Source organism: Anabrus simplex, chromosome 1 (genome assembly GCF_040414725.1).
Source record: "Anabrus simplex isolate iqAnaSimp1 chromosome 1, ASM4041472v1, whole genome shotgun sequence".
Lineage (NCBI taxonomy): Eukaryota > Metazoa > Arthropoda > Insecta > Orthoptera > Tettigoniidae > Anabrus > Anabrus simplex.
The window spans coordinates 475,452,420-475,480,197 of NC_090265.1; the positions used below are offsets into that span (position 1 = coordinate 475,452,420).

Consider the following 27,778-nt stretch of genomic DNA (forward strand, 5'->3'; position numbering starts at 1 on the left):
CGACAGATAGGTAATGGTTCGAACCCAATTGTCGGAAATTCCTGGAGCTGTACCTTACTTAGGGTCACGGTCACTTCCTTCCCAGCCCTAGCCTTTTCTTATCCCATCGTGCCATAAGATCTGTCTTTGTCGGTGTGAAATAAAACAAGTAGGAAAATAAAATGATTGGCAAATGTCAATATATTTTTTACATATTTCCATAAGAAGTTGTTCCGAGCTGGAGATGTAACTTTCTTGAGAAATAAAAACTAATCATTTTCATGGTAAACGTCGCAATGTGTGTTTGTCGGCCTAGATCGCGGATGCCATTAGAAAATTGGAATGGGCCTAGTTGGCTTTGAAATGGTCGTAAGAGGACTGCTTGGTTGCCTTTGCGGGATCGCTACATTCTCGTAAATTTTTGGGGATGGACCCGAGGATGTCTCGTTGAATAGGCGACCATGGAAATGTTTAGTTGGAAAACCTTGATAATGACTACAGTCTACTAGTGGTCTAACAATACAGCTACTCTATGTATACACTGTTCCATAAATACCGAACATTTGTAGTGCATATTATTGTTTAGTGTTCAGTGTTCTTGAGTTTACCCATAATGCAATGAGTGCCCCACTCACGCACCTGATATTACTGCAATAGTAATACTCCTATTACTACAACTACATCCACTAACACTTGATGAAAACAATGCTGAGCACACAATAGCGGACAGAGTAGGGGGCCGTGATATCGCTACGGCCGGCTTGAATTGCATGCGAGACGACTTCTTAACATCTTGGCGACCGACAGACTGGCAGACCCATTTGGCCCCTGCAAGTGTATTATGACACATGACGTAACAAGTCCTTCTGAAATGAGATTTTAAAAGTTACTGGAGAAATGTTTATTGGTATATCACCATTAGATACTTTTTATGCTCACTTAATCAGAAGTACAATAGGAATAATGATACGCTCCTGAACACGTCCTGAATTTAGGTGTAGCAAAAGAAGTTGAGGTAAAGTTGATGAGACTTCCTTTACACCGATTGTTCATCTCATCTGCGCTCTCTTCTTGCAGTATTTACGAGTTTCGCGTCTGGCATTATTTAACATGTCTTCAGTGGTTTGCATTCGAGACTGAAGGCATTGGGTACATGGGTAGAATATGTGCGGCTCTTTAATATTTGGTTATACGGCGTGTTGCAGAGTGAAAAGATGGCAGAGCACATAAAACATCACCACTATCTGCGGACACCGTCCAAAGTAGAATGACAGGAGAGGAGTTCTTTGATCAAAGATGATATTGTACTCAGAGAATTGGCTGGTAGTTAGGATCACGTACTTATGAGCTTGCATTCGGGAGATGGTGGGTTTTAATCTCACCGTCGAGATATTTTTTCCACAGTTTCCGATTTTCACACCACGCTGTACCTTCCCAAACGTATTCCCCACCCTTCCGTCACCTAAAACCTTCTGTGAGTTAGTGCGACGTTAAACAACCACCAACTTAAGAAACTTTTCTTTTTGCTAGTTGCTTTACGTCGCACCGACACAGATAGGTCTTATGGCGACGATGGGACAGGAAAGGGCTAGGAGTGGGAAGGAAGCGGCCGTGGCCTTAATTAAGGTACAGCCCCAGCATTCGCCTGGTGTGAAAATGGGAATCCACGGAAAACCATCTTCAGGGCTGCCGACAGTGTGGTTCGAACCTACTATCTCCCGAGTACTGGATACTGGCCGCACTTTAGCGACTGCAGCTATCGAGCTCGGTACTTAACAAACAAAAAGGACGGTCATTGTAATTTGTAATCAGCGTAACTATATTTATAGAGAGAGGTTTTTGTAGTTTTCACATCCAGTGATGTATTGTTATTTAGCAATCAATTCCAGATGTTGGTTCGCCACTGGCAGAGAACATGCATGTTTTCTCCCACATATCTTTTAAATTAGTTGAAGAATGCCTAGCAGAGGTATACTGGTTCAATCAATCACTACTGATCTGCATTTAGGGCAGTCGCCCAGGTGGCAGATTCCCTATCTGTTGTTTCCTAGCCTTTTCTTAAACGATTGCAAAGAAATTGGAAATTTATTGAACGTCTCCCTTGGTAAGTTATTCCAGTCTCTAACTGCCCTTATTATAAACGAATATTTGCCCCAATTTGTCATCTTGAATTCCAACTTTATCTTCATATTGTGATCTTTCCTACTTTTAAAGACACCACTCAAACTTAATCGTCTACTGATGTCCTCCCACGCCATCTCTCCACTGACAGCTCCAAACATATCACTTAGTCGAGCAGCTCGTCTCTATTCTCCCAAGTCTTCCCAGCCCAAACTTGGGAACATTTTTGTAACGCTACTCTTTTTTCGTAAATCGCCCAGAACAAATCGAGCTGCTTTTCTTTGGATTTATTTTCCAGTTTTTGAATCAAGTAATCCTGGTGAGGGTCCCATACACTGGAACCATACTCTAGTTGGGGTCTCACCAGAGACAAATATGCTCTCTCCTTTACATCCTTACTACAACGCCCAAATCCCCTCAACCATGTGCAGAGATCTGTACCCTTTATTTACAATCGTATTTATGTGATTACTCCAATGAAGATATTTCCTTATAAAAATACCTAGGTATTTACTATGATCCCCAAAGGGAACTTTCACCCCATCAACGCAGTAATTAAAACTGAGAGGACTTTTCCTATTTGTGAAACTCGCAATCTGACTTTTATCTCCGTTTATCATCATACCATTGCCTACTGCCCATCTCACAACATTATCGAGGTCATTTTGCAGTTGCTCACAATCTTGCGTTATTGAGATACGATGAATTCTCGGCTTTTGTGTACCATTGGCAGAGGATCGCAAGAAATGAAAAATGGGTAGATGCATAAGTGATCAGTGGAGGGTCACACCTGCATTTGATCGATAAACATTTACCGTCAAATGGGTTGAATTTGACCACTGAAGTGAAGTCGACTTAATTTTTTTTAAATGTTCTTATATTGAATAACTTCACATTCTTGATGGAAACTGTGTTGCCGGGATGAGTGGCTCAGACGGTTGTGGCGCTGACCCTCTGACCCCTACTTTGCAGGTTCCTTGTCTTAGTCCGGAGGTATTTGAAGGTGCTCAAATTCGTTAGCCGCGTCCCGGTAGATTTACTGGCACGTGAAAGAAGTTCTGCGGGACTAAATTCCGGCACATCGGCGTCTCCTAAAACGTAAAAGCAGTTAGTTGGACGTAAAGCAAATAACATTATTACAACTGTGTTACCGAGCGAGTTGGTTTAGCGGTTAGGGGCGCGCAGTTGTGAGCTTGCATTCGTGAGATAGTGGATTCGAACCCCACTGTCGTCAGCTCTGAATATGGTTTTCGGTGGTTTTTCCATTTTTACATCACGAAAATGCTGGATCTGTACTTTAAATGAGGCCACGGACGCTTCCTTCCCACTCCTAGCGCTTTCCTTCCCAACAGTCGCCATAAGACCTATCTGCGTCGGTGCGACGTAAAGCAACTTGTTAAAAAGTAGAAAACCTATGTTATTAAAGAAGCAATAACAAATGTTCAGTAGTTCCTTAGGCCGTGTTAACGATTTCAATTACAGCACGTTAAACCTCTATCTCAATATTAAGCCTCTTCAGGAAGTCTGAATATTTAAATTTAATGAAATTATAACTTTAATACAAGTCACTAACGTCAAACAACATACATGTCTTACATATGTTAAATCTTTACTCCTCAGAACAACAAGAAAACAGCAAGAACGATAGTTAATCAGTTATAATTACCTAAGAACAGACGTATATTTAAAACTCTAAATTATAAGTGAAATCGGGATCAAGTTGACAATTCGACAAAGGTGGGTGAAGTTCACTGTATTTCTAAATATCTTGAACAATTTGTATTTTAACTCCTTTTTATTATGAAATGAAATGTCGTATGGCTTTTAGTGCCGGGATATCCCAGGACGGATTCGGCTCGCCAGGTGCAGGTCTTTCTGTTTGACTCCCGTAGGCGACCTGCGCGTCGTGATGAGGATGAAATGATGATGAAGACAACACGTATACCCAGCCCCCGTGCCATTGGAATTAACCCATTAAGGTTAAAATCCCCGACCCGGTCGGGAATCGAACCCGGGACCCTCTGAACCGAAGGCCAGTACGCAGACCGTTCAGCCAACGAGTCGGAACTTTTTATTATTCATGGCCAACATTCGTGAATGCGGCAATAATGTGACACGGTGGATGCGGCCACACCGCTCTATAACAGTCTAGTGGTGGTGTTGCAAGAGTCTGTTGCACAGGCCGCAGCAGTTCTGGTTGCTGCTTCCCATACTTCAGACCGTTTCAGTTTTTAGTGTGAAAATGCCACGTGTATACAAACGTAAATCTAGAGAAGCAAAGAAATATAGCCTGGATGCCTTAGAGGAGTGTCTCACAAAAATCTTTAGACGGCAAAAAAGCATTAATAAGGCAATCAAGTGTATAGAATTCTGAAAGGAACCCTGATCAACAGGATTCACGTTCGGCGTAGTAAAAGTCAGGGTGATCAAAATGTTTTAGTGTTTAAGATGAGGAGGCTCGATTGTTGGGGTTGACGATTGTGCTAAATCTAAACTATATAGTTATATTAGTCTGTAAGTAGTATTAACATTGATTTCCATGCCAATTCTATGTTTTAACTATTGACAAATTTTCAGAACGGACAAAGTCATCTCAGAATCATGCACGATTCAACACAAAACAAATAGTCGATCAACTTCACCCCAAGTTGACCACCGCAGTTAGCCTATTATCAATAATTCCCTATCAGTCATGGGCAACAGTTAACCAAGACTACAAACTTTATTACTAGAGATTAATACCCGTATTCTACAAGAAAATGTAGCCTACTATTTACATTGATTTCAGAATTGAAAAATGAAAACCTACAACCTGTTTTCCAGTCATTTCCTGGGTCAGGAATGAAATGAATGAATCATATATAGGCTAATTGTACGATGGAGTCGCCACTTCCAAAGTGATTTATTAATGACTGATAGATGCTATGAAATGAGAATGGAGAGTGTTGCTGGAATGAAAGATGACAGGGAAAACTGGAGTACCCAGAGAAAAACCTATCCCGCCTCCGCTTTGTTCAGCACAAATCTCACATGTAGTGACCGGGATTTGAACCACGGTATCCAGCGGTGAGAGGCCGACGCGCTGCCGTCTGAGCCACGGAGGCTCTGATTTCAGAATTATTGAAGTTTAAAGTCTAAACTCGGCCATCTTCACCCCATTCGACAGTGCTGTCTCGTCTATAACGCCACATACCCATTTGGTAACGAGCCATTCTTCAGTTACTGTTCTTCCCGTACATATCTTTACTCTGAAAAAAATGGCCGGGTGTGAACGGTAACGCATTTCTAACCTGTGACTAAATCCAGATTCGCATGTTGGTACTGCAAAATGCTAAGTGCTTCCAACTCCAAGGAATCGATTTTATCTCAATGCTTAGTTTATGGCATACTCCCATAACTTTAATTCCAAGGACCACGCCGCTGAGTTCTCTAGTTCGTCCTGGAGCCGAAGTTCAAACTTCTGAGTGCAACTCTGTAACTGAGGTAGTCAGTTATTTCATTTACCCTACTCCAATTTTTGGCCTATGAAATTAAATTCGAAAATTACTACTTCCTTTTCTTCTTCTCCCTGGACTTTTCTTAATTACTTGAGGTTGGCACTACATGTGGATTTTGTCCAATTTTACGGCCTGGCCTGTTACCCCTCCTGACGCCAATCCTGTGTAGATGGACGTATTCACTGTTGGGTGTCTCTGCAGTGGATGGTAGGTTTTGTGTTTGTGAAGAAGTGTGTATTAAGACGAACACAAACACTCAGACCCCGATCTAGAGAAATTAGCTAGACGCGGGGTAAGCCCCCATCCCGGCCGGGAATCGAACCCTCTTAACCGAAGGTCGTTATGCTGAAGAAGCCGGGGACTAAACTACTATTACACTAGTTATAAGGTAGATAATACCATCTCAGGGGGTGGGGGAGGGTGAGTGATTGCGAGTGGCATGTTTAGTAGCTTCACATTAAGGCGACCGTGGTTCGAAGTGCAAGCAGTGTATATGGCTATTTTAAAACGAAAAGCCACTTCATGTGGTCGATAAAACAAGAGCTCCCATGCTTATGATCATGATAACAGTCACTTAAAAACTTTTTTTACACAGGCGCTCGCACACATTTAAAATGAAAAAACACATTTCTTGTACTATAAAGGTACATCAGAAGATGAAAATTCTTTCACTCTTGATACAAGGAATTTGCTGTAGATCTATCTCGTTATCGGCCTGTTGAAGCCAGGCTGTATTTTCCTCCCATTAGAGTATATATTTTCTGGCTGTGTGTGTGTGTTTATACATGGTTTGCGAAATAGTCAATAAAAAACAACACCGGGACAAAATGCACATTATATAAATGCGTAATACCAATTGAGTGTGTCCCACAACTGAAAACATAGACAAGCGGCCACTCCCATTTACAAATACAAATGGCTCTCATTTGCAACTCTACGTTATACACTCCAATGCATCAGTTACCTACGTGAATACACACATATAAACATACACACAGGAATCTATAACGCACTGCAATCTGTACTGTCGGGAGCAGTCAAATTACCCGCTACCAAAAACTTAATGCATGCAGACATGAACCCATAATGTATCATATATAATGTAAATAGCAGGCCTATATGAGGAAATAATCCTCCCGCTTGGTTTACAAAATACGGTCCTGGCTATACTTACATGTTCACTCTGAAGTGCAATAGGCGTGTGTAATAAAAGTGATACTTTAAGTACATAAAGCTTTCAATGGCCATCTTAATTTTCTCTCAAAGTTTAGTAATGTACAAACTTGATTCTTCCTGTTGCTTCTGTACCTGCATAGTCTGTAGTTTCTCTTTCTGTCACGTTACATGGTTTTGGCTTGCCTAATAACCGCCAGGCGCAGAATTTTGGCTTATTTAATAATCTTCTTCTTCTTCGTCTTCGTGTTTCGCGTCTGGTTCCCCAGACGTTGGTGTTCACTACAGCATATGCCCTTCTCTCTTGTGACAGGCAAAAATACTGCTGGGCATTACGAATGTTTGTCCATTCCTCGAATGTCGTTTATCCACCTCTTCCTTCTGCGTCCAACTTCCCTTGTAAAATACTCCGAAAACCGTAAAAGTAGTTAGTGGGACGTAAAGCACTTCATCCTCAGAATCAGGTTGTTGAAGTACCACACACTTGTTCATCTTCTTTTCGCGGTAATTCTTCCCTCAGTGGTGTTGCAAAGGAACATGATTTTTTTTTTTTTAATTTTCGGTGATCAGACTTCCTTTTTGGTATTATGCCAACAAAATTAATTATAACTCACCCATAGATCGCCCAACAGAGATCCACGGAGCGTCGTAATTGACGCGCAAGCAGTCTAAATGACGTCGAATCAAAAATGCGTACACCCGGTAGCTAAGCCTTATTATTACCGAGCAAGTGCCCGTACGGTTAAGGTCGCGCAGCTGTGAGCTTACATTCGGGAGATAGTGGGTTCGAACACCACAGTCGGCAGCCGTGAAGATGGTTTTCGGTGTTTTCCCATTTTCACACAGGGCAAATGCTGGAGCTGTACCTTAGTTAAGGCCTCGGCCGCTTTCTTCCCATTCCTAGCCCTTTCCTATCCCATCGTCGCCATAAGACCTATCTGTGTCGGTTCGACGTAAAGCAAATTGTAAAAAAATGTCTTATTATCTTTAGAAAGATCGTATCGTTTCTTGCTTATTTCTTTACGTGCCAAGGATACGGCATCGGTAAGTATGATATAATTTAACGTCTTAAATTAGATACTCTTATTGAGGTCTCGTGATGTGTAAAAAAAAGAAAAAAGTCTCACAAAACGATGTTGATCAGAATTTCTAGAGGACGCTTATTCTTGCCAGTGTCCATTGCTTTCAGATGGTTACATTGACTTGTGTTAATTGCCCTTCATAAGATAATGAGCTACTTGGAAAATACTGCTTCAAGGATCCGTTCACGAAGCGTAACTTACGAAGCAAACATATACTTTTTTTTTTTTCAATCGCAAAAAGACAGCAATGCAAATTAGTTGAGATGCTATCTGTCACCTAGCACAATACTACTTAATTCCTAAAACTAGTACAAGGAATTCAAGTAATTTTAATTACTTCGTTACTTCGTATTTGTAAGCAATGGGAGTTAGTTTACACGTTGAGGAGGGATAAAAATAAGTAGGCCTACTGTGCTTATAATAATTTGAGATTATTCCTATGGAAGTTGAGAATGATCTTTTCAAACAGTAAATTGCGTTTCAATTATTTTCTTTTAAGTACGCACATTCAGTAACCTTATATTCGAGCAGAATAACTGTAAATAATGTGAATATCAAATGGAGGACCCTCTACGGTCTTTTGAAATACATCCTTGTTATGTTTCTTTACATCCAGTCCGTACTATTGGCATTTCTTTGTGAATTCACCGAGTAGGCCTGCTTAGTTGTGAAAATGGCTGTTATTTAGCTTTGAGTGCCTCATGTATGTATTGCGAATATAATTCAATAGAGGTTAATTATGATCGCACTCGTCAAACATCCAGAGCTGACTTGATTGGTCGGGGAATATCTTTCTCGATATTTATTATTATTATTATTATTATTATTATTATTATTATTATTATTATTATTATTATTCCCTCTTAAATTTATCTCACGGTAATCTTAATGAGCACTGATCACGAAATGAACAGTCTCTTAAAACGGCTTAATATGTACTGAGCACGTTGTTAACAAGGAACATGATGGCCACAATGTCTCTTGGTTTCACCGGCCACATGGATCGCTAGGGAAAGCTGAAATTATATGATTCTCGAGTTCTCAGTGAGTGAATAATTCATGCGATATATTTTTTACATGGATAATACTCCACCATTTTACGTATATTTCACTTTTATAACATAATAGTTGTCATTCAGAAGTCAGTATAGGCGGGATGAAACGGAGTGAGAGATTTCGGCGGCTGTCTGGGAGAGATCAGTGGAGCGACATTGAAACTTTTAGGGAAATTCCTCACAAATGTTTACATTCTTCTTCAAGACCATGATAGTAAAATCTACAGAGCACTGATCCAGTTTCTACAAGACACCAATCTAACTCTATAAACCCTGATGCAGAAGCCACAAACTGAAATAATTAATAAAGATAATCCCCTAACTGTTACACCCCATTAACTACTACCTTTCTACCATGGCCTTCCCACCCTGTAGCAATGCCATAACTGGCCTCATGGCGAGACGATATAGCACCATCCTTAATCCTTATCACTACCAGCTGGCCAAATGGTGTCTAACCAAAGGCCATTCTTGTAAAGGAAAAAAAAAAAAGAAACTTATAGGGAACACAACTTACAAGTCATAGCAATATAATTGAGAGGAAATTCTATTTCTGTTTTGCATTCTGGCCACAGAATAGATAGGTGGTAATTGTGGCTTGCCCTACCTTTCTGGTGGGTGTAGTTGTTTTGTACCATGGTTACAAAATGCTTTACTTGTGACATTAACTTATATGTAAAATATTTGATATGAGCTGTTCTTCACGAGGAAGATTTCGTAATGACGTGGACATACTGATGAGCTGTGTATTTTGCGGAGAACTGCAATAATAATAATAATAATAATAATAATAATAATAATAATAATAATAATAATAATAATAATGGCGAAGATATCTTTAACTATTGTTAAGTTTATCCAGAAAGTCCAACCAAGGAAGGCAAAAAAAAGTGCAAGCGAAACTAGAATCATGTAAAAATAAAATGTTGACAGTTGTTTGGGCTGATAGTAGCTTTTCGATTGATCGTCTCTATGGCTGTTCTTGGAATACCGTTTCTAAGCGTAGTTTGTATTTTTTTTATACATCAATTTAGACTTTCATGATCATTTCTAGTATTATTTATCCCTAACGAAATGAATCGATGATAAAAGACTTCATGTGTTGAATTTCTCTATTCGGGTTCCCCTACGTCTTTGTAGCTTCTCCGAGCAATGAGAAAGAGAATTAAACTGATCCAAGTTGTTTGCACACAACGTGTGGTGCCTGTGTATGGCTGGACTTGTCACTGTTGTACTTCCTGACGGCTGGCTAGCTGGCCTGCTAGCAGCTTTGGGAGTTGTTTCAGTGCACTTGTCTTTCTTAGTCCAGTCCAAAGTTATGCGCTTCGCCCGAGGTGAATCGGGAATACCGTGCGATGTTAGTGGAACATTGTTTACAAATGATTCAGTTGAAAATATTCCGAAATGTTCTCTTATTCTGTTATCAAATGAATTGGTACGCAACTATTGTTTTGCGTTTGTGTTTTAAGCCGTGGTAAAAGAACGGAAACACCCCTCAGTGTTAATACTGCTACGGTTACTGAAATTATACCGTGTTCTTTGCAGAGGGCTATTGTTACCGATGTTTCTTTTTTAAAAGTGTTCCTCTGAAAAGTGGGCCAAAAATTTCAACCCTAACATACATAAGAAGCTATGGTTTGCCGAAACTTCAAAGGAGGAATACGATTGAACTTAATTTAATAATAATAATAATAATAATAATAATAATAATAATAATAATAATAATAATAATGCCATTTTCTTTACATCGCACTAACTACTTTTACGGTTTTCGGAGATGCCAAGGTATCGGAATTTAGTCCCGAAGGAGTTGTTTTACGTGCCAGTAAATCTACCGACACGAGGCTGACGTATTTGAGCACCTTCAAATACCACCGGACTGACCCAGAATCGAAACTGCTAAGTTGGGGTCAGAAGAACAGCGTCTCAACAATCTGAGCCACTCATCCCGGCTGAACTTAATAATTTTGAATTTATTTTCAAGTGCATAATATGCTATTCAGCTTCTTCTAGATAGAGGCTGCCCAGTAGACAAAGCATTTCGAACGTGAGTTACGGTAGGCCTATGTCTTATAATCAGATGGTTAATGGGATTTCTATATGTCATTCATAACACTTATCAAATGATTCCTACCGAGCTCAATAGCTGCAGTCGCTTAAATGCGGGTTCGAACCCCACTGTCGGCAGCCCTGAATTTGGTTTTCCATGGTTTCCCATTTTCACAGCAGGCAAATGCCGGGGCTGTACCTTAATTAAGGCCACCACCGCTTCCTTCCACTTCCTAGGCCTTTCCTCTCCCATCGTCACCATAAGACCTATCTGTGTAGGTGCGACGTAAAGCAAATAGCAAATGATTCCTCAAAATAAAAAATAAAAATAAAAAACAGAACCCTTAACATCTGCGAAGTCCCCGTGTTCATAAATTGACTGTCCAATATGAACAGCTCACAGAAGTATGCAAATACGGATGCCATTGCACCCTTAATTGCAACCAATATTCCTACTACTTCTGTAGATGTAAACTTATATTTTGCTTTATAGTATGGAATTGTGGGTTCATAGGAGCCGCACTTCCCTTTACGATCATCCACGTCCGTGTATTTGTTTTTCTGATTATTTGCTTTAATAGCTGTTATGTTCGATAATGCAAGCAGCCTCGGAAGGTCTATAGCAGTTTCTGCCGTTTCTGGACTATTCGGACGGCCTGGTATCCCGCGTGTTTAAGGTAGATAATGTTGATTATAGTGGCAAATAAATTACCTCCTACAACCAAGAAAATATTTCAATTTTTATAAACTGACAATGTCGCAAGGATATACAAGAGATGTCATTCGAGTCCATTTAACGGCCACAAAATTAGTTATTTTGCGAACCCTCAAACCTCGGGCAATTTACTACACCAAAATTTAAACCACCGATCCACTTTCACTCTTAGAAAAAATAAATGGGAGAGGATTTTTTACTGTTATCTGCCTAATGAACCCGAATGCGTAAGGATAATTGTTGTGTTCCTAGCATTAATAATTATGTCCCAAACAAAAAACAATCCTTATAGATTCCTTGCGGAGTGGATGAAAAGTCCCTTTACACTTTATGCCGTAGATATAGTTAGGTACAGGCGAACTTTTATATGATTCTGCAACGTCTGTGTGCATCCGTCCACGGTCGGTGCAAAAGTTTTTACGTCACGTTATTTCGTGCATCTGCTGCAGCATAACAAAGACCCCAGAGGGCACTGTCCAGTGTGGTGGGGTGAGGTGAGGTTCAGAATTTGTGGGGGCCATGACATTGGTAAAAGAAAATCTTGTGATCCACGTCCGATCCAGTAATTCAGAAACCGTTCGCTCAGCCGTCTGCGGACACTTTGAGGAAAATGTGACGAAAACATGAAAAGCGTAAGTCCTTCCAAATGTGGTCTCGCATAGTCGAATGCGGGACACCTAATTCCGCAGAACGTGTGCGGGTTGACTTTATCGGCCACAGCAACACACAAATCTCGGTGCGAGTGCTTGGTCTCCCGTACGCGGCGCATCGCGAACGCGTCCCGTTTCAAAGGCTTTCTTTCCCCATATTGATAACGTTTGCAACTATGGCAATGGTTTCCCAAAACGGACAGCAAAATCCGTCATAACGTCTTTCATTATCTTAAGTGTAGCTGGACGTCATAAACCCACTCGCAAGCCACCAAAAGCTCCTCACCACCGAAATTACTTGTGTCGGCAATCGTGTTACTCCCTCGTCCGATCGGAAATAATGAATAATAACAACTTAAGCTCTTTTCCTCTCAAGAACATTGTTACTGTGTTAAGGGACTAAAATAAATAATGAAAAAATATCTACTCATTACTTTTTTTTTTAAATTGGGAGCTAGTGTAAAGGGACTTTTCGTCCACCCTGTAGGTATTATTTCAGTTTATGCTCGGTTGCTAATCTGGGGAAGTGTATTAGAAATTAGCTTGCTTATGCAAAACGTATAAGTATTAGGATTTGTGCATATGCATTTACGTTTGTGACACACTTGAGAGCTATTTTCGACTATTCTTTCTTGAACTGTTGTCGGTAACCAAGCGTATTGATTTTTCTGATTACGCCCAATATTATAAACGGCATGTTAGTGATTTAATGATGCTTATTGTGTGTGTTGATTCACACGTCCCGCGTGGTTACGACGGAAGGCTGTAACATCTCACTAGTGTGGATGAATTAACAGGATGGCTGTATGTATTTTGTTATTACATATAATTTAAACGTCAGTTTCGTTCTGTGCTGGTGCCAAGTGTGGTACAAGCCTGTATTAACATTCTCTTGTAAAATAAAATAGTTCTTCTCTACTTGGATATTCTGTTACAATATTTGCTTGTATATCAGTATATAATTTATATTAAGCCTCTGTAGAAGTCAAATGAAGTTGCTCTAACCCCACCTTCCTGCAGATGATAACTGGTGAGACGTGTGGCGACATGACTATGATTCTGATATTTCCTCTTCCTGCTTGAGTCAGGCACCTCAGTGTCATATTTTTCGTTCACCGAATGTCTTTAGTTTTACGTGATCATAGCCAATGTAATTTATTTTCTATAGTTTATTTTAAAAAATGGAATGTTTAAATATGCTTTCATTTCAACTGTGCATAGGGAAAGGATCATTGTGGTTCATCTAAGAGTTCCATTATACTCTGCCGCGACGATTTCGATGCAAAGTGTTGTCGGGCGTCGAATGGAAGACCTATTACATTCTCATATATAATTAAGTGTAACCATGAGTTATGTGAGGAATGCGAAGGGCAGTCTAGAGAGCTTGTTGAACCTGGCGGTTGGATCACCCTCCCTATTTATTGCAATGATGTCAGCTCTTCTGGGGCGTCCGTTCTCCCTTAGGCATGGCGTTTGTCTTACTGGGCTAGGCCTGGTTAATAATTGTGGTTCCATTGTTTGATATTGATGTATACGACCGTATACATGTTCGGACTCTTGGACCTTTGAATTTATTAAAATGTTTTAGCAAACGAGGTTAACTTTAGCTCCAAGACAGGACTGTGAAGATGTCGAGTTCGGAGATTCCAATCTCTACACCTGAGTATTCTCTAATGTGGATCTCAGCGTGCTGAGAGAGTATCTTATTCCAAGTACGGAGACGAGTAAAATGTGCAAGAAAGCAGCACTGGCGGGGACAGATCACATTTAAGGGAAGTTGGTTCATTTTCCTTTCTTGAATTAACAGATGAGGTAAAAACTAAATCTGAAATGGAACGCTTCCCGAGTCACTGACAGATTACAAACTAACAGCACTTAAGCTCAGTCTTCACAAGAATACCGTATTATCAATTTCGTAGTTATGGAGCACTTAATGTTGTCTCTGAATAGAGTAAAAATTTTATCGTGAAAATTATAACACTCAATAACTGTCTTAATGTGGGAATAATTCAGATGACAGATCGATATTATTTATCGTTAAAGCCCTCAGGTTTATTTCCACACCATCTTTGTACAGTTCTGTGATTGGGTACGGTAGCGACGATCGACAGGTAATGGAATAAGCTGAAATGAGCTACTATCAACTACCACCAGAGTGCCGGAATTTACTGTGTGAAGGGATTCGTGATGGATCCAGTAAAAACGATATTCTGACATTTAAGCACTCGTGACTGCGCCAGATTTCGTTTCCACAACTTTGAGAATATAGAAAGCGACTGCCCAATCAACTGCACTTCACAACCGTCCGATGAAATTGAATTACTAGTGAATATGGGTACTATTGTATAAATAAAGAAAATTGTCTACGTGTTTAGAGAAGGGAATGACCCCGTGACGTGAAAATATCAGGGTCGGTAAGTTAGCGTATTCGACCACTTTGCCCAGAACCCTACTGCTGGAACATAGGTGTAAACAGTAAAAGTAGGAGGCTGGGGAGGTCTGCACTTCCAAGATCCATGTTTCAATCCAGGCCTGATAAGAGGCCTTTTTTGAAGCAGGTTCTATTGAGTTCTTCCCTACTCTGCGGAACTTAGTTGTTTAGTCGGTCAGTCGCTGTCCTTCTGTACCCGAGTTCAGTCCCAGCTAAAATTGTTGGCGTTTGGAGGTAATAATAATAATAATAATAATAATAATAATAATAATAATAATAATAATAATAATAATAATACCGGGCGATTTAGCCGTACTGTTAGGAGCGCGCAGCTGTGAGCTTGCATCCGGGAGATAGTTGGTTCGAGCCCCACTGTCGGCAGCCCTGAAGATGGTTTTCCGTGGTTTCCCATTTTCACACCAGGCAAATGCTGGGGCCGTACCTAATTAAGGCCACGGCCGCTTCCTTCCCATTCCTAGGCCTTTCCTATCCCATCGTCGCAATAAGACCTATCTGGGTCGGTGTGACGTCAAGTAGCAATAATAATAATAATAATAATAATAATAATAATAATAATAATAATAATAATAATAATACCGTAATCTTATGCTGAGATAGTGATTTGCGGATGCCCACGTGTTAACTTCCACGTTCCATTTTCTTCTAAAAGATCGCAGAGAAATCACAGAACTCTGTTGGGTGACCTATGGCTGAGTTTTGTCGTGTTTAACACCGAATGTGTCATCAGAGATCTTTCACATGCCAACAGTTGTACGATTTGCAGTGCCGAGTGGAGTTATTCTTGCCCTCTAAGAATCAGAGAACCTGTAATTTCAAGAGCCGTAAGCCGTCAATCGACCGATCTTTGGAAGGAGCTGTATTTAAATACGTGTTCTGTCTGATTGACTTTGGGCATATTAAGGAACTGCTACAGGGCAGACTTTCAGCTTCCCGATGTCTCGTAAAATGTCCAGGAATATAAGGGAGGTTAAACAGTTTTGTTATTAATCTCTCCGATTTCGGTGAAAATACTAAAATGATATCTTAATACATAAACCAGGCTACTACGGCTACTTTATATACATGAAAAGAGGTAAGAAAGTAGTTCGTAAGTGTAAACAATTTTTAATCCAAGGATCAATAATTAGCCGTCTAAATATTATATGAAATTCAAATGGCATGACTTTTCATTTTGAAAACGCATTGCTCGTCTTTAATTCGAACCGTAGCCACTTTGGTGAGAAGCTGGTGCCCCCTCTGTCTATAGTTCTGATATAACAATGATTTTTTTGGCTCAGGCAGATTCCTTTGCGCCGATTAATTAATATATTTGTTTTACTTTCTATTACTTATGATTTAAATGATGATTGTTATGACAGCAAGGTACGTGTATTATTGTCAGTTTACGATGATAAGCTGCTCAATGGATCAAGAATGGGCATTCGGTATTAATGTGTATACTATTGCGAATTGAATCCAGGCGGGATTTACGAAAGGCGTATGAATCCACGTCCCTTCATTGCCTAGTTATAATAAATAAGCCTTTTGGATCATTAGGTCACCATCACGCTAAAATTCTGTAAGTAATGCCTATGTTCGCCCAGTCAGAGTGCACGATAGCCTATCGTTACTAGTTAATGGTGCCGACGGAACTTGAAAATCGACACCGCTTAACTCGTTGTCATCATCTCGGAAGATGCACGTTATTATATTATGTCGGTAATAATTCATTTTCAGAAGAGAGATTGATAAATAGCTCCTATTGTATCGGACATAATACAGTAATATTGTGCGAGATGGTTGGTATTCCTGGTGGCACCTCTCTTGCATCAGAAGATTAAACAGACAGTTTGCTGAAATGTATGTATATGATTGTTTTCTCAAGAAAGTGTACGTAGCAAGTAAATAGTATTGTGTTCTTATACCGTGCTTTAGTCTCGTTGCTGAACATGGAACAATATGTTGGCTGTCACGAGACCTGTCCTTTTTCCTTCAAGAGAAAACTTAGGTCGTAGCCTTCAGCGTTGTTGTTTCTATAATGCCCATTCTAGTAGGGATTTTTGTACTGAATTGTTAGAGTGGTTGGAAAGTAATCAGAAATGCTTTCTTGTCAGATGTCGCGAATTTTACTGGTTTAAGGTACCTTAATTAATTTGAGAGCACCTGCCGAAAATGCTTCTCTCTAACCAGCAAACGACGCGACTCGTGTTGATTTCGTCATCCGCTTTATGGGTGAGAGTGAATTTCAACCATCCCTTTCCCTTTTTATGCGTTGAACTCTGCATTTTCAAACACCGCCACTATTCCCAAATTCTTAGAACATAGGCCTACATTTCATACCAAAAAATTTTGTGTGATTTCACCCAATCTGTTTGGTTAGTAAGGGCCTATAACCTCGTTGTTTTGCTCTTCAGAACCATCACCGCCAGCACAATAGAGAACACGAACTCTTTTAAAGAATATTGAATAACTGAGTATATTTTAAGACAAATATTTACAGCGAGTTGGCTACACGGTTTGGGTCAGCGTACATTCGGGAGATGATGAGCTCGAACGGCATTGTCGGCAGCCCTGAAGATGGTTTTCCGTGGCTTCCTATGTTCACACCAGGTATGGCCATGGTCGATTCCTTCCCAGTCCTAGCCCATCCCTATCCCATCGTCGCCAATAAACCTAACTGAATCGGTGTGACGTTCAAATACTTGCAAAAATAAAATACAGTCACCAAGTACATTGAAAAAGGAGGATGTGAAACAATTTATTATCTAGCATACTTTTCATCACCGATCTCAATGGACAGAAAGTTAGTAACTGCACGATTCCAATTGAGTTCGTTGGCATTTCAGGATGTTTAAATGCGTCAAGTCTACTTCAGTGGCTTCCAGAACTACGGGACAAAATGTTTACACACCGACGTCTCTTAAAATAAATACTAATTGAAGGGACTTCAAAATATCTATTTTTCATTACACCTTTCATTAGACTGACTGCGTAACTGTTAGCTAAGCGTGTGTTTACTACGCTTAAGGTTACGGGATCGAATATTGTCCCAAGTGAATGGAGATCAAGAGTGTGTAGACGTGGATTTACTAAGACATAAAAGAAACCATACCGAGCTCGATAGTTGCAGTCGCTTAAGTGCGGCCAGTATCCAGTATTCGGGAGATAGTGCGTTCGAATCCTACTCTCGGCAGCCCTGAAGATGTTTAATTAAGGCCACGATCGCTTCCTTCCCAGTCCTAACGTTTTCTTGTCCCATCGTCGCCATAAGACTTATCTGTGTCGGTGCGACGTGAAGCTAATAGAAAAAAAAACATCTTTATGGGAATGTTACAGTTCCCCAGCGCCTCCCATGACCGATAAAAGTTAAATGAACACTAAAAAGTAGCTTTTCCACACACACTTCGTCAAACTGAATGGAAACTACGAAAATGATCTATTGCAGCTGTTAACATCGTCATTGGAATTGATATTCTTGATTGAAAAAAATAGCGCTGGACTACACATTTTCTTAATAGTAGTTACTTTGTGCTCCTTTCAACGTATGAAACGATTAAATAGTCTTTACTAGTACTAAAAGTTTTCCGTCCTAAGTGTTTTATTGGCCTGTTCCTACGCGTTCTTCTTAAGCAGCTGATCGAATAGTACCTTTCTACGTTTTTAATGTGTTTTTCTGATTCACGGGATCCTGCCTGGCAAGCTTGTATTTCATGTTCCAATCATAGGCCAAAATAATCAAAGTTGCTCCTCCTCCTACTACGGCTGGAACCACAGTTGGTTGAACTCTTTGCTGCTTCTAACATACACTAACGTATTCTCTTTCTTCGTCAGCCATTCCGGCGTAATTTGAAGAAGTCATTACGAATTGGACTGCATCCAATTTGGTTCCTAGAAAAAAAGGCATCCGGATTGGATCGCATTTTTCCCGAATTTTCTCCCAAGAAAAGCAATTCGCGTCGGAATTGGCTTTGAACTGCATTAGCCCCCCCCCCCCCCACTGCTTCAACATTTTCCTTCTCAATTTAACAGACTTAGGAATGTTCATATTGCGTACGTCTTGTAAAAAAATGTTATTACAGTGGTGCAGTACTTTAGCCATTAGCTTCGTCATTTTTAGTTGTTTGTTTCTTGCTTCTTACTGTTAAAAGGACGTATCCAACTTATTGGTTTAATAGGGCATCAGTGACATTGTTGTGCAAACACATGGGCTGTGTATGGCATTATATATTTTCGGAAAAAAGACTAAAACTCGTTAAACAAACAGTATATTTACAAAATTACGTCCTATGTATTCTTTCATAACCCTTACTAAGACATTTCCTTTTTGAGTTGTTCGTTTCTGTGCTGCTTCTTACTGTTTTAATCTGTTTGTCATTTTAGATACCAATTAAAACACGAATGAAGGTTGCGATGGGAGGAATAAAATGCCCTATACTCTGGGAACTAGTTCGGAAACACGGACGTATTGTCATCTAGGGGAGTGTATAGTGGTCAGGTTTGAAAACATGCAGTGTGTAATGATACAGAATCGGATAAGCTTCATCACACATGTTATGCAGTGGCATTTGTTGCTGGACAAAAAATAGCGGAATTCAGTTAGGAGAGGTCGTTTCAGTCTGAAGTGGCTTCAGTAGCAAATAAGAGCATACATTTCAAGTAATCTGACCGAAGTATGAGGTAACCTGGAATTTGCATTAATTGTCGTCACATCGTGTCTTGGTTACATATATTTTGTGCATTTCGATTAACCATGTGATCAGTGGGTATCTCACTATATTGCCGCTTCGTGATACAGCGCTAAATACAATACATGACTGTTGTTTGCCAATTTTGTTTTACATCTACCATTACTGCCCAACATCAATCCATGACCTTTTTTTACAGCTCATTTCTAACATCTGAAACTGCAGATGGGTTTATTTTGAATGTTGAGGCGTGATGTAGTAGTTAAAGTGAACATCGGATTTTGAACTTAGTTCAGTTAGCCTTTCCAGCTCCACCATCTGCAATAAGTAAATGTGAACGTATCGCTGTAAGGTTGTAATTTTGTGTCGGCGTGCATCGAAATGATTATAGCTCTCGTTGCGAAATGGGTTTCCTCGGTTCCATTCCCTATCGTGTCAAATATTTTCAGTCAATTCCAATTTGGATCAGAAACTAATCTCCAAAGCCTCCGGATCCCAAGATAGCGGGTTCAAACCCGGCAGAGGTAGTCGGATTTTTGAAGGGCGGAAAAAAGTCCATTCGATACTCCATGTCGTACGATGTCGGCATGTAAAAGATCTCTGGTGACACATTTGGTGTTTACCCGACAAAATTAATTAAATCTCAGCCATAGACGCCCAAGAGAGTTTCGGTTTACTCGGTCTGTCATCTAGTGGGGGCCTAGAGTAAAACGGAATGTCGAAATTGACGAGCAGACAGCCAGATGGCGTCAAATTGAAATGTCTGCACACGGTAGCTGAGGCCATACGATTATTATTATTATTATTATTATTATTATTATTATTATTATTATTATTATTATTATTATTATTATTATTAGAATGCGGATAATTGGCGCATTGTCGGCCTCTAAATCCCAATGTTGCGCGTTCGGATTTTTTTGGAGGGCGGAACAAATTCCATTCACCCTTTCATGTCGTAAAATGTCGGCATATTCAGTGTTTACCCGACAACGTGTATTACGAATTCAGCCATAGATCATCCTAATAGAAGTTCTGGTTTCTTTATCATCTGTTAGTGGAAAAAGAAGGATCACACCAAAAGGTTATTTGATTCCTATAATTAATGTTGTTATTGTCAGAGAAAAGGGGCTGCCTGGCCGAGGTGGTAAAGGCGTGCCCGGTTCGCCAGCAAGGACGTGGGTTCGAATCCCCGTCAGGAAGTCGTAAAATTTAAGAAATGAGATTTCCACTTCCGGTGGCGCATATGGCCCTGAGGTTCACTCAGCCTACACCAAAAATGAGTACAATATTAATTCCTGGGGGCAAAGGCGGCCGGGCGTAGAGCTAAACACTCTATCGCATCAAGTGCCGAGGTTACGGATAATGAAAGTCTCTATCTTCCATCCCTCTAAGGGCCTTCATGGCCTGTACGGAGATTGCTTTGCTTTGCTTTGTCAGAGAAAACCATGGAGGTTACAGCTTTTCTGCTTAGATTGACGTCCAAGCTATCCCAGCTTAGATGTCTTCCCTCATACTTGATAATGATTATTGATTGTTGTTTTAAAGAGCCTAACGTATAGGTCATCCGCCACATGTTACTTGAACCAGACTCCTTCCTCTCTTTCACCTTTCCTGTCCGACTCTCCACTTTCGATCCCAATGGTACTGGATTTGTGGGAGCTTTTCCGCTCTCCATTATATTTTCCTTTCTTTTGCCTCTTTCTTCGTTTTTGGAAGGATCGGACCTCTTCCTATCTCTTACGTGATTAGATGATAATGAGGAGCTCCCTCCATGAATCAGTGTTTGCCTTTGGATCCCAAGATTATGGGCTCAAACCTAGCAGGTGTAGTGAGATTTTTGAAGTCCATTCGGCACGCCATGTCGTACGATGTCAACATGTTAAAGATCTCTGTTGACACGTGTTGTTTATAAGACAAAATTAATGATAAGTTAGACATAGATCGCCCAACGGAAATACCTTTCTCTGCCATCTGGTACAGTAAAACAGAACGTAGAAATTGACGCGCAGGCAGCATATGTGTTATCAAATTGAAATGCCTGCATTCAATAGATGAGGACATACGATTATTATTATTATTATGATTAATATTATTACACAATCCCCTTGTTTTGCCTGTGTAAATAAAAATGAAACGTGTTCTGTCTGGGTATTTTTCTTACAAATTCTATTCTTACTTTTTTCAGGCACCCCTTGTTTCCTCTTTTGGCACTTATTTTCGAGAAGTGTGAACTGGCGACGTGTACACCTCGTGAACCTGGTGTGGCGGGCGGCGACGTATGCTCGTCCGAATCATTCAACGAGGACATCGCCGTATTCTCCAAACAGGTAAGTGCTGAAATGCTTATTACTAGTCATTTCTCTGGACGACACTTTACTAGAAAATGTGGAAAATAATGAGGAAGTGGAAGGGAAAAGGATAAGGTTGTGACAAATGAACTCATTGAAGTACGGTATTAATTTTATGAATTAGTCAAATATCGTGAACACAATCAGATCGCCTATACGGCGTCAATTCGAAGACCTGCACCAGATTTCTTCGGAGACCTTACGCCATGCCATGAGCTCATTGTTTTCAATGTCAATGAAAGGAAAAATTTTCCCCGTTTTGATCCAGAAGTTCTCAAATTACGCGTAAATGACACATCAGTTTTTTCTGAATAATCTCTGAATACCACGAATTTTTTATATCCAGGGAGTTAACAAACAAAACGTTCATTGTTTGTATCTGGCTCCATGGTTAAATGGTTAGCGGGCTGGCCTTTGGCCACAGGGGCCCCGGGTTCGATTCTCGGCAGGGACGGGGATTTTAACGATCATAGGTTAATTCTGCTGGCACGGGGGCTGGAAGAATGTGCCGTCTTCATCATTTCATTCTCATCACGACGCGCAGGTCGCATACGGGCGTCAAATCAAAATACCTGCACCTGGCGAGCCGAACATGCCCTCGGACACTTCCGGCACTAAAAGCCATACGCCATATCATTTTATTTTTCCTTTTTTGTGTTAACTAAGTTTTTTAATTTAAAAATATGCTATGTTTCAAACATAGTTTTGGTATTATTTAGTGTTATCGTTTTAGTTTGATGGAAGTAAATTTCAAAAACTTAGGCCCCCATGGATTACATTTGAGAAAAATATCACGGGGTATATTTTTGTGTAGGAAATTTATATAACTCGTTGCAAAAACATGTTCATTTTGAAATGTTACGAAACTGATGACTGTAAATACGCTACCAAAGAATCACGTTCGACCTTGTCATAGTGTAATAGTTTAAAATTATTGCGATTTTTTACTTCCTCCGTATTACAAAATGTTGTGTTAGGTAACCGTAACAAATTCCCTTCACCTTCGATTTCATTTCAGCCTTCATGTTTTCTGTCACGACTCTGGCAGTGTAATAAACATAATTATTTATTTAACTTGTGTGCATCTCGTAAAGATTTTATGATTTTGATTTGGAATATTTTCTGAATGTAAATATTCTTCTTTTTGGGTCATGTTTCTATTTTACCGGGCGAGTTGGCCGTGCGGTCAGGGGCACGCGGCTGTGAGCTTACATCCGGGAGATAGTGGGTTCGAATCCCACTGTAAGCAGCCCTGAAGATGGTTTTCCGTGGTTTCCCATTTTCACACCAGTCAAACGCTGGGGCTGTACCTTAATTAAGGCCACGGCCACTTCCTTCCAACTCCTAGGCCTTTCCTATCCCATCGTCAGCATAAGACCTATCTGTGTCGGTGCGACGTAAAGCAACTCGCAAAAAAAAAAAAAAAAAAAATGGTTTCTATTTTCTCTAAAAATATTAACCGTAGCTTCCGGCGTCGATGATATCTATAAAGCCATTTCTAGCAGCTGGTTGATGGAACCCACTTTGGTAAGGTCTTCCATTAGCAATGGATGCATGCTCACACAAAGAGGCGTTTTTCGACACGGTACGATGGTCTGAAACAAATGATTTAATTGTTTAATAGCATGGAAATGTCAATATCGCTTGAGAGTGTAAGTTGGGTGTGAGGCTTTGTTCTTGTCTTGTTCATCTTTTTCTTACACACGTGCTAACAAAAGAAAATTATCAGTTTTCTTAAATGTTGTAGATATTTCTACCGATAAGCTATTGCTTTACAATTTATACGTGCATGGAACCCAGATGGTATATGGAAAGTATTATATATTGCATGGATACAAATCACACGGAAGCTAAATTAAGGACGGTTTCATTTATAGAATAGAGAGTAATTCTGTTTGTACCGAACTTCGCATGATTGCATGTTTAAGTGCTCACCTTTGAATAGCTATTGGGTTCGATTATTAACATAGTACCTAAGTGATGGATTCATACAGGTCTTGAGCTTTATTTATCAGATAGACTAGGATACGTTCGTAATACATAGTTAATCATAGAGGCCAAGAAGTTTCTTGCAACTATTTGAAACTCACAGTGCGGCACTTTACATACTTACTTGCTTCCAGAAATTAAAAATTCTTCTTCTTAATCCTCTTGAGCATTTTTTTTCATTTCCATGAGAATTGTCAGTAGTGTTGTAAACGACAGCTTGCATAATTTATTGGAGAGCATCTGGAGCTCGAGTTGTATTTATTTTGACTGTTTAACGAATAACTATCAATTAAGTAATAATGAAATGAAATGAAATGAAATGGCGTGTGGTTTTAGCGCCGGGAGATCCCAGGACAGGTTCGGCTCGCCATGTGCAGGTCTTTTGATTTGACACCCGTAGGCGACCAGCGCGTCGTGATGAGGATGAAATAATGATGAAGACAACACATACTCCCATCCCCCGTGCCAGGGAAATTAACCAATGATGGTTAAAATTTCCGACCCTCCCGGGAATCGATCCCGGGACCCTTGTGACCAAAGGCCAGACGTTAACCATTTAGCCATGGAGCCGGACAGTAATAATAAAAGTGCATAAATATAAAACAAAACAAATACACAGGTATTCATAACCTATACAGAGAACAAAACTTTCAACACGGAAATACACGGTTTTGTTTTTGCATTTTCGGCCGCAGTCTACTAATATGTCGGCTACAGCCAAATTAACACAGTTACGTAAATGTATTATTGAAGACAACTGAAGTATGATATTAGAGCGAAGAAGGTATAAAGGAGTGCGCTGTTGTGATGAATTTGTATAAAAACAAGTGCACGTAGGTGCGATAATATGAAAAGAATAATATTCTGACAAAAGATAGCTGTTGATTGGTTGAAATTCCGGATATCGGATTGGTCATTGGAGCCATGAGCTAAACATTCAAATAGATTCCAGAATGTTCTAGTCTTTTAATGGTGATTTGCTAAAGAATGATCAGATTAAAAATTTCAACATTCGGGAGATAGCGGGTTCGAACCCCACTGTCGGTAGCCCTGAAAATGGTTTCCCGTGGTTTCCCATTTTTACACCAGGCAAATACTGAGCTGTACCTTAATTAAGGCCACGGCCGGTTCCTTCCCACTCCTAGCCCTTTCCTATCCCATCGTCGCCATAAGACCTATCTGTGTCGGTGCAACGTAAAGCAACTAGCAAAAAAATATTCAACATAATTTTCTTAATTTTGTTGAAATTAGAATGCATAAAAATGAATAAATGATACACAGAATCTTCCAAATAATGTGGTAAGTAATCAGGGTGTGGATAGTACAAAATTAATGCAAAGTATCCCCTCCATTCATGCTGATAACATCTGCAGGCAGAACTCAAATGATCAGCCATAGGACGTTTATTCATAGGGACGTTTTGTGTTTTTTGGGTTGTAGGCTGCTCTCTCGACGCCTCAGTTTCTTCCCGCATTTTAAGAACGCTGTTTATTAGTGTAATTCTCTTGATGAATAATATAGACGTTCTAGCATAGATTGAAAAAGCTTTTCTAGACTTGACTTACAACCAAAATTGATCTCAGTAGATACAAAGTAACTGGATATGTCCAACATACCTATGTAATTGAACTGTTACCAAATCAGTTTTGATAATGTTCCGTCAACTTTTCTGTGTGCAAAGGATGGTCATTGAAGACATATAGTCAGACAGATTTGTAGGTGATTTGGTTCTTAATTTTTGTACTAAGGCGTGCTTGTCTTTGAACTTTATATTTGTGAATTCAGAATCACGGGTACGATGACGATGGAGGTTCGCGTCATTAAGGATATCTATCTGCGTTTAAAAGAAATTTCTGTCGACAAAAATCTGTCACTCAGAGTTCCTCTTGTTGATACCATCGTTTATTTAAAATATGCTGTTAGAGGTAATAAAGATATGGCATACCACAGTTCCCACATATTCTATTTAGTGTTGAGTGTATTAAACACAAATGTTCGCAAAGCTCGTGTGAGAGGGTGGATGAGATAGATCCATGATGCAGGGGTAAGCCCTGAGGTCTCGGATTCGATTCCTGACTCATACAAGGCTTTTAATCCTGGAAGGATTGGAACAGCGTTCAGTAAGTCTCGGAAACCTATATAGACCGACAATGATTTCACACATCGTTTGAAATCATGTTACTTGAGAAACAATATCTCTTGGAAATTACTTATTAGTAATACCAGTTGTTGGAAAGTTCTTTAACTCTTTATTCTAATGAAAATTTCGAAGATGGCATTAGTTAATAGTTGTTAGCTAATTCTAATTCTGTTCATATATTGAGTACATCGACGGCTAATGAGAAAATGAATTACTATCTGTTGGTATAAGTAGAAAATGTCCTTTCATATATTCGACCAGGTGCTGACTTTTATACTTCAATATCTATAAGCTTCTGTGCAATTAGAAAATGATGCTGAATAATTTGATGTCTCTCTCCTATTGCCCCTCTGATAACTTCTTCTATGAGTAGTGTGAAAGCAAACAGCAACTGTATGAACATTAGAAGATGCCTTTCATTGGCAAAATATCTCAATATTACATAAAGCTAGTAGGCTAATTGGAATAGCCTGAAGTAATGTTTTACAAACAAGTTTCTTCTTCAAATATTGCTTTCAGTGTCTTACTTCAGCTTCATTCTGTCACCTTGTTTAAGATTAGACGTTCAGCGATCGCTCAAGACAGTTGCTACATTTCTCTCATATCCTGTTCAGACCGGACACCCATGTTTGGGGATAAATACAGTGGTATCTCTTTCTGGTTTTCCAATACTTCCAGTATGAATAATTAACAGCTTGCATTTTTCTGCAATTAGTGTTCACATGTGTAATTTTTCTACATATGTGGTAATTTCTGTGTCATCTGTGTCATTTCTGGTCTAATGTCTTCTCTTATGGACACAATCATTAATAACCATATTCAGAATTATCATGTTCGGAGGTAGTTGAAAATATTTGACGCTGTATCTGTAGTAAGAAGACATGAATAAACCAGCCGTTCAGTGATGTTCATCTTGAAGTAACTCAAACAAGCAATTTCCTTAGACTATACACGTTCTAGAAAGGTCTGTGTAACTGTAAGAGTAAACCTATTTCAGTATCCAACATTTCGGTCCTCTACATAACACAATGCAGCGTCCTCGAGGATTTGTATGGGAGATTGTCGCTGCTGTATCATCAGCCCACGGATGGTTACAGAGAATATTCAGCTAGGACATAAACTCAAGCTTTCAGAACATATCCTAAATATAATTGTTAGGTAAATTACATTGATAGTCAGGAGATTAAAATGTATTCGTCCTCGCGCGTGGACAGTGCTTGTGAAAATGATATCCGCAATCGTTTCTGACCTTTCAGTTACTAGTTGAGTGAATGAAGTCTGTAAAATAACCGAAAGGATGTCCCAGCTTTCTATGTAAGTGAAGTCTAAAGATTGTGAGAACCTCTCCTCTTGAACATAGTGAGGAGGAGGAGGATGGACAGATCTCTCCACAAACCAGATGCTGCTGCCGCCGCCTTTCTGTAGCGCCCACCCGTTTTTGGTCATGCCTAGAGCAATGAACGGGTGCGCCTCGGATTTTGCCTCTCGACCTTTTGCTGCTATTCAAAACTTTTTTTTCCTATCCCTCTCATTCCCGTCTTTCATTTCCTCGTCTTTTTGTTCTTTTTGAAATTGGATCCGTTTCTTCTCCTTCACAATAATTTTCCTCTCTGTGCTGTTTGTTCTTTTTCACTCTAATACGACGATATTTGTAAGAACCTATACTCAGTCAGGAAATGCTGAGGAACTGGATTGATTAACTGTTGCTTTTCATGAGTTACTTCATCAGTTCTCTGATGATGATGATGATGATTATTATTATTATTATTATTATTATTATTATTATTATTATTATTATTATGTCCGATGCATGGATAAATGGTTAGCATGCTGGCCTTTGGCCACAGGAGACCCGCGTTCG

At 39.8% G+C, this 27,778-nt stretch overlaps 1 protein-coding gene across 1 annotated transcript in view; it reads left to right on the top strand.

Moving 5' to 3' along the window:
• Positions 1–27,778, top strand: part of LOC136856967 (homeobox protein homothorax) — a 444,003-nt gene that overhangs the window by 45,462 nt on the left and 370,763 nt on the right. Inside the window, exon 3 of the mRNA XM_068227555.1 lies at positions 21,626–21,767. Within this exon, the coding sequence (XP_068083656.1) occupies positions 21,626–21,767 (142 nt within the window). The remainder of the gene's footprint in view (positions 1–21,625; positions 21,768–27,778) is intronic.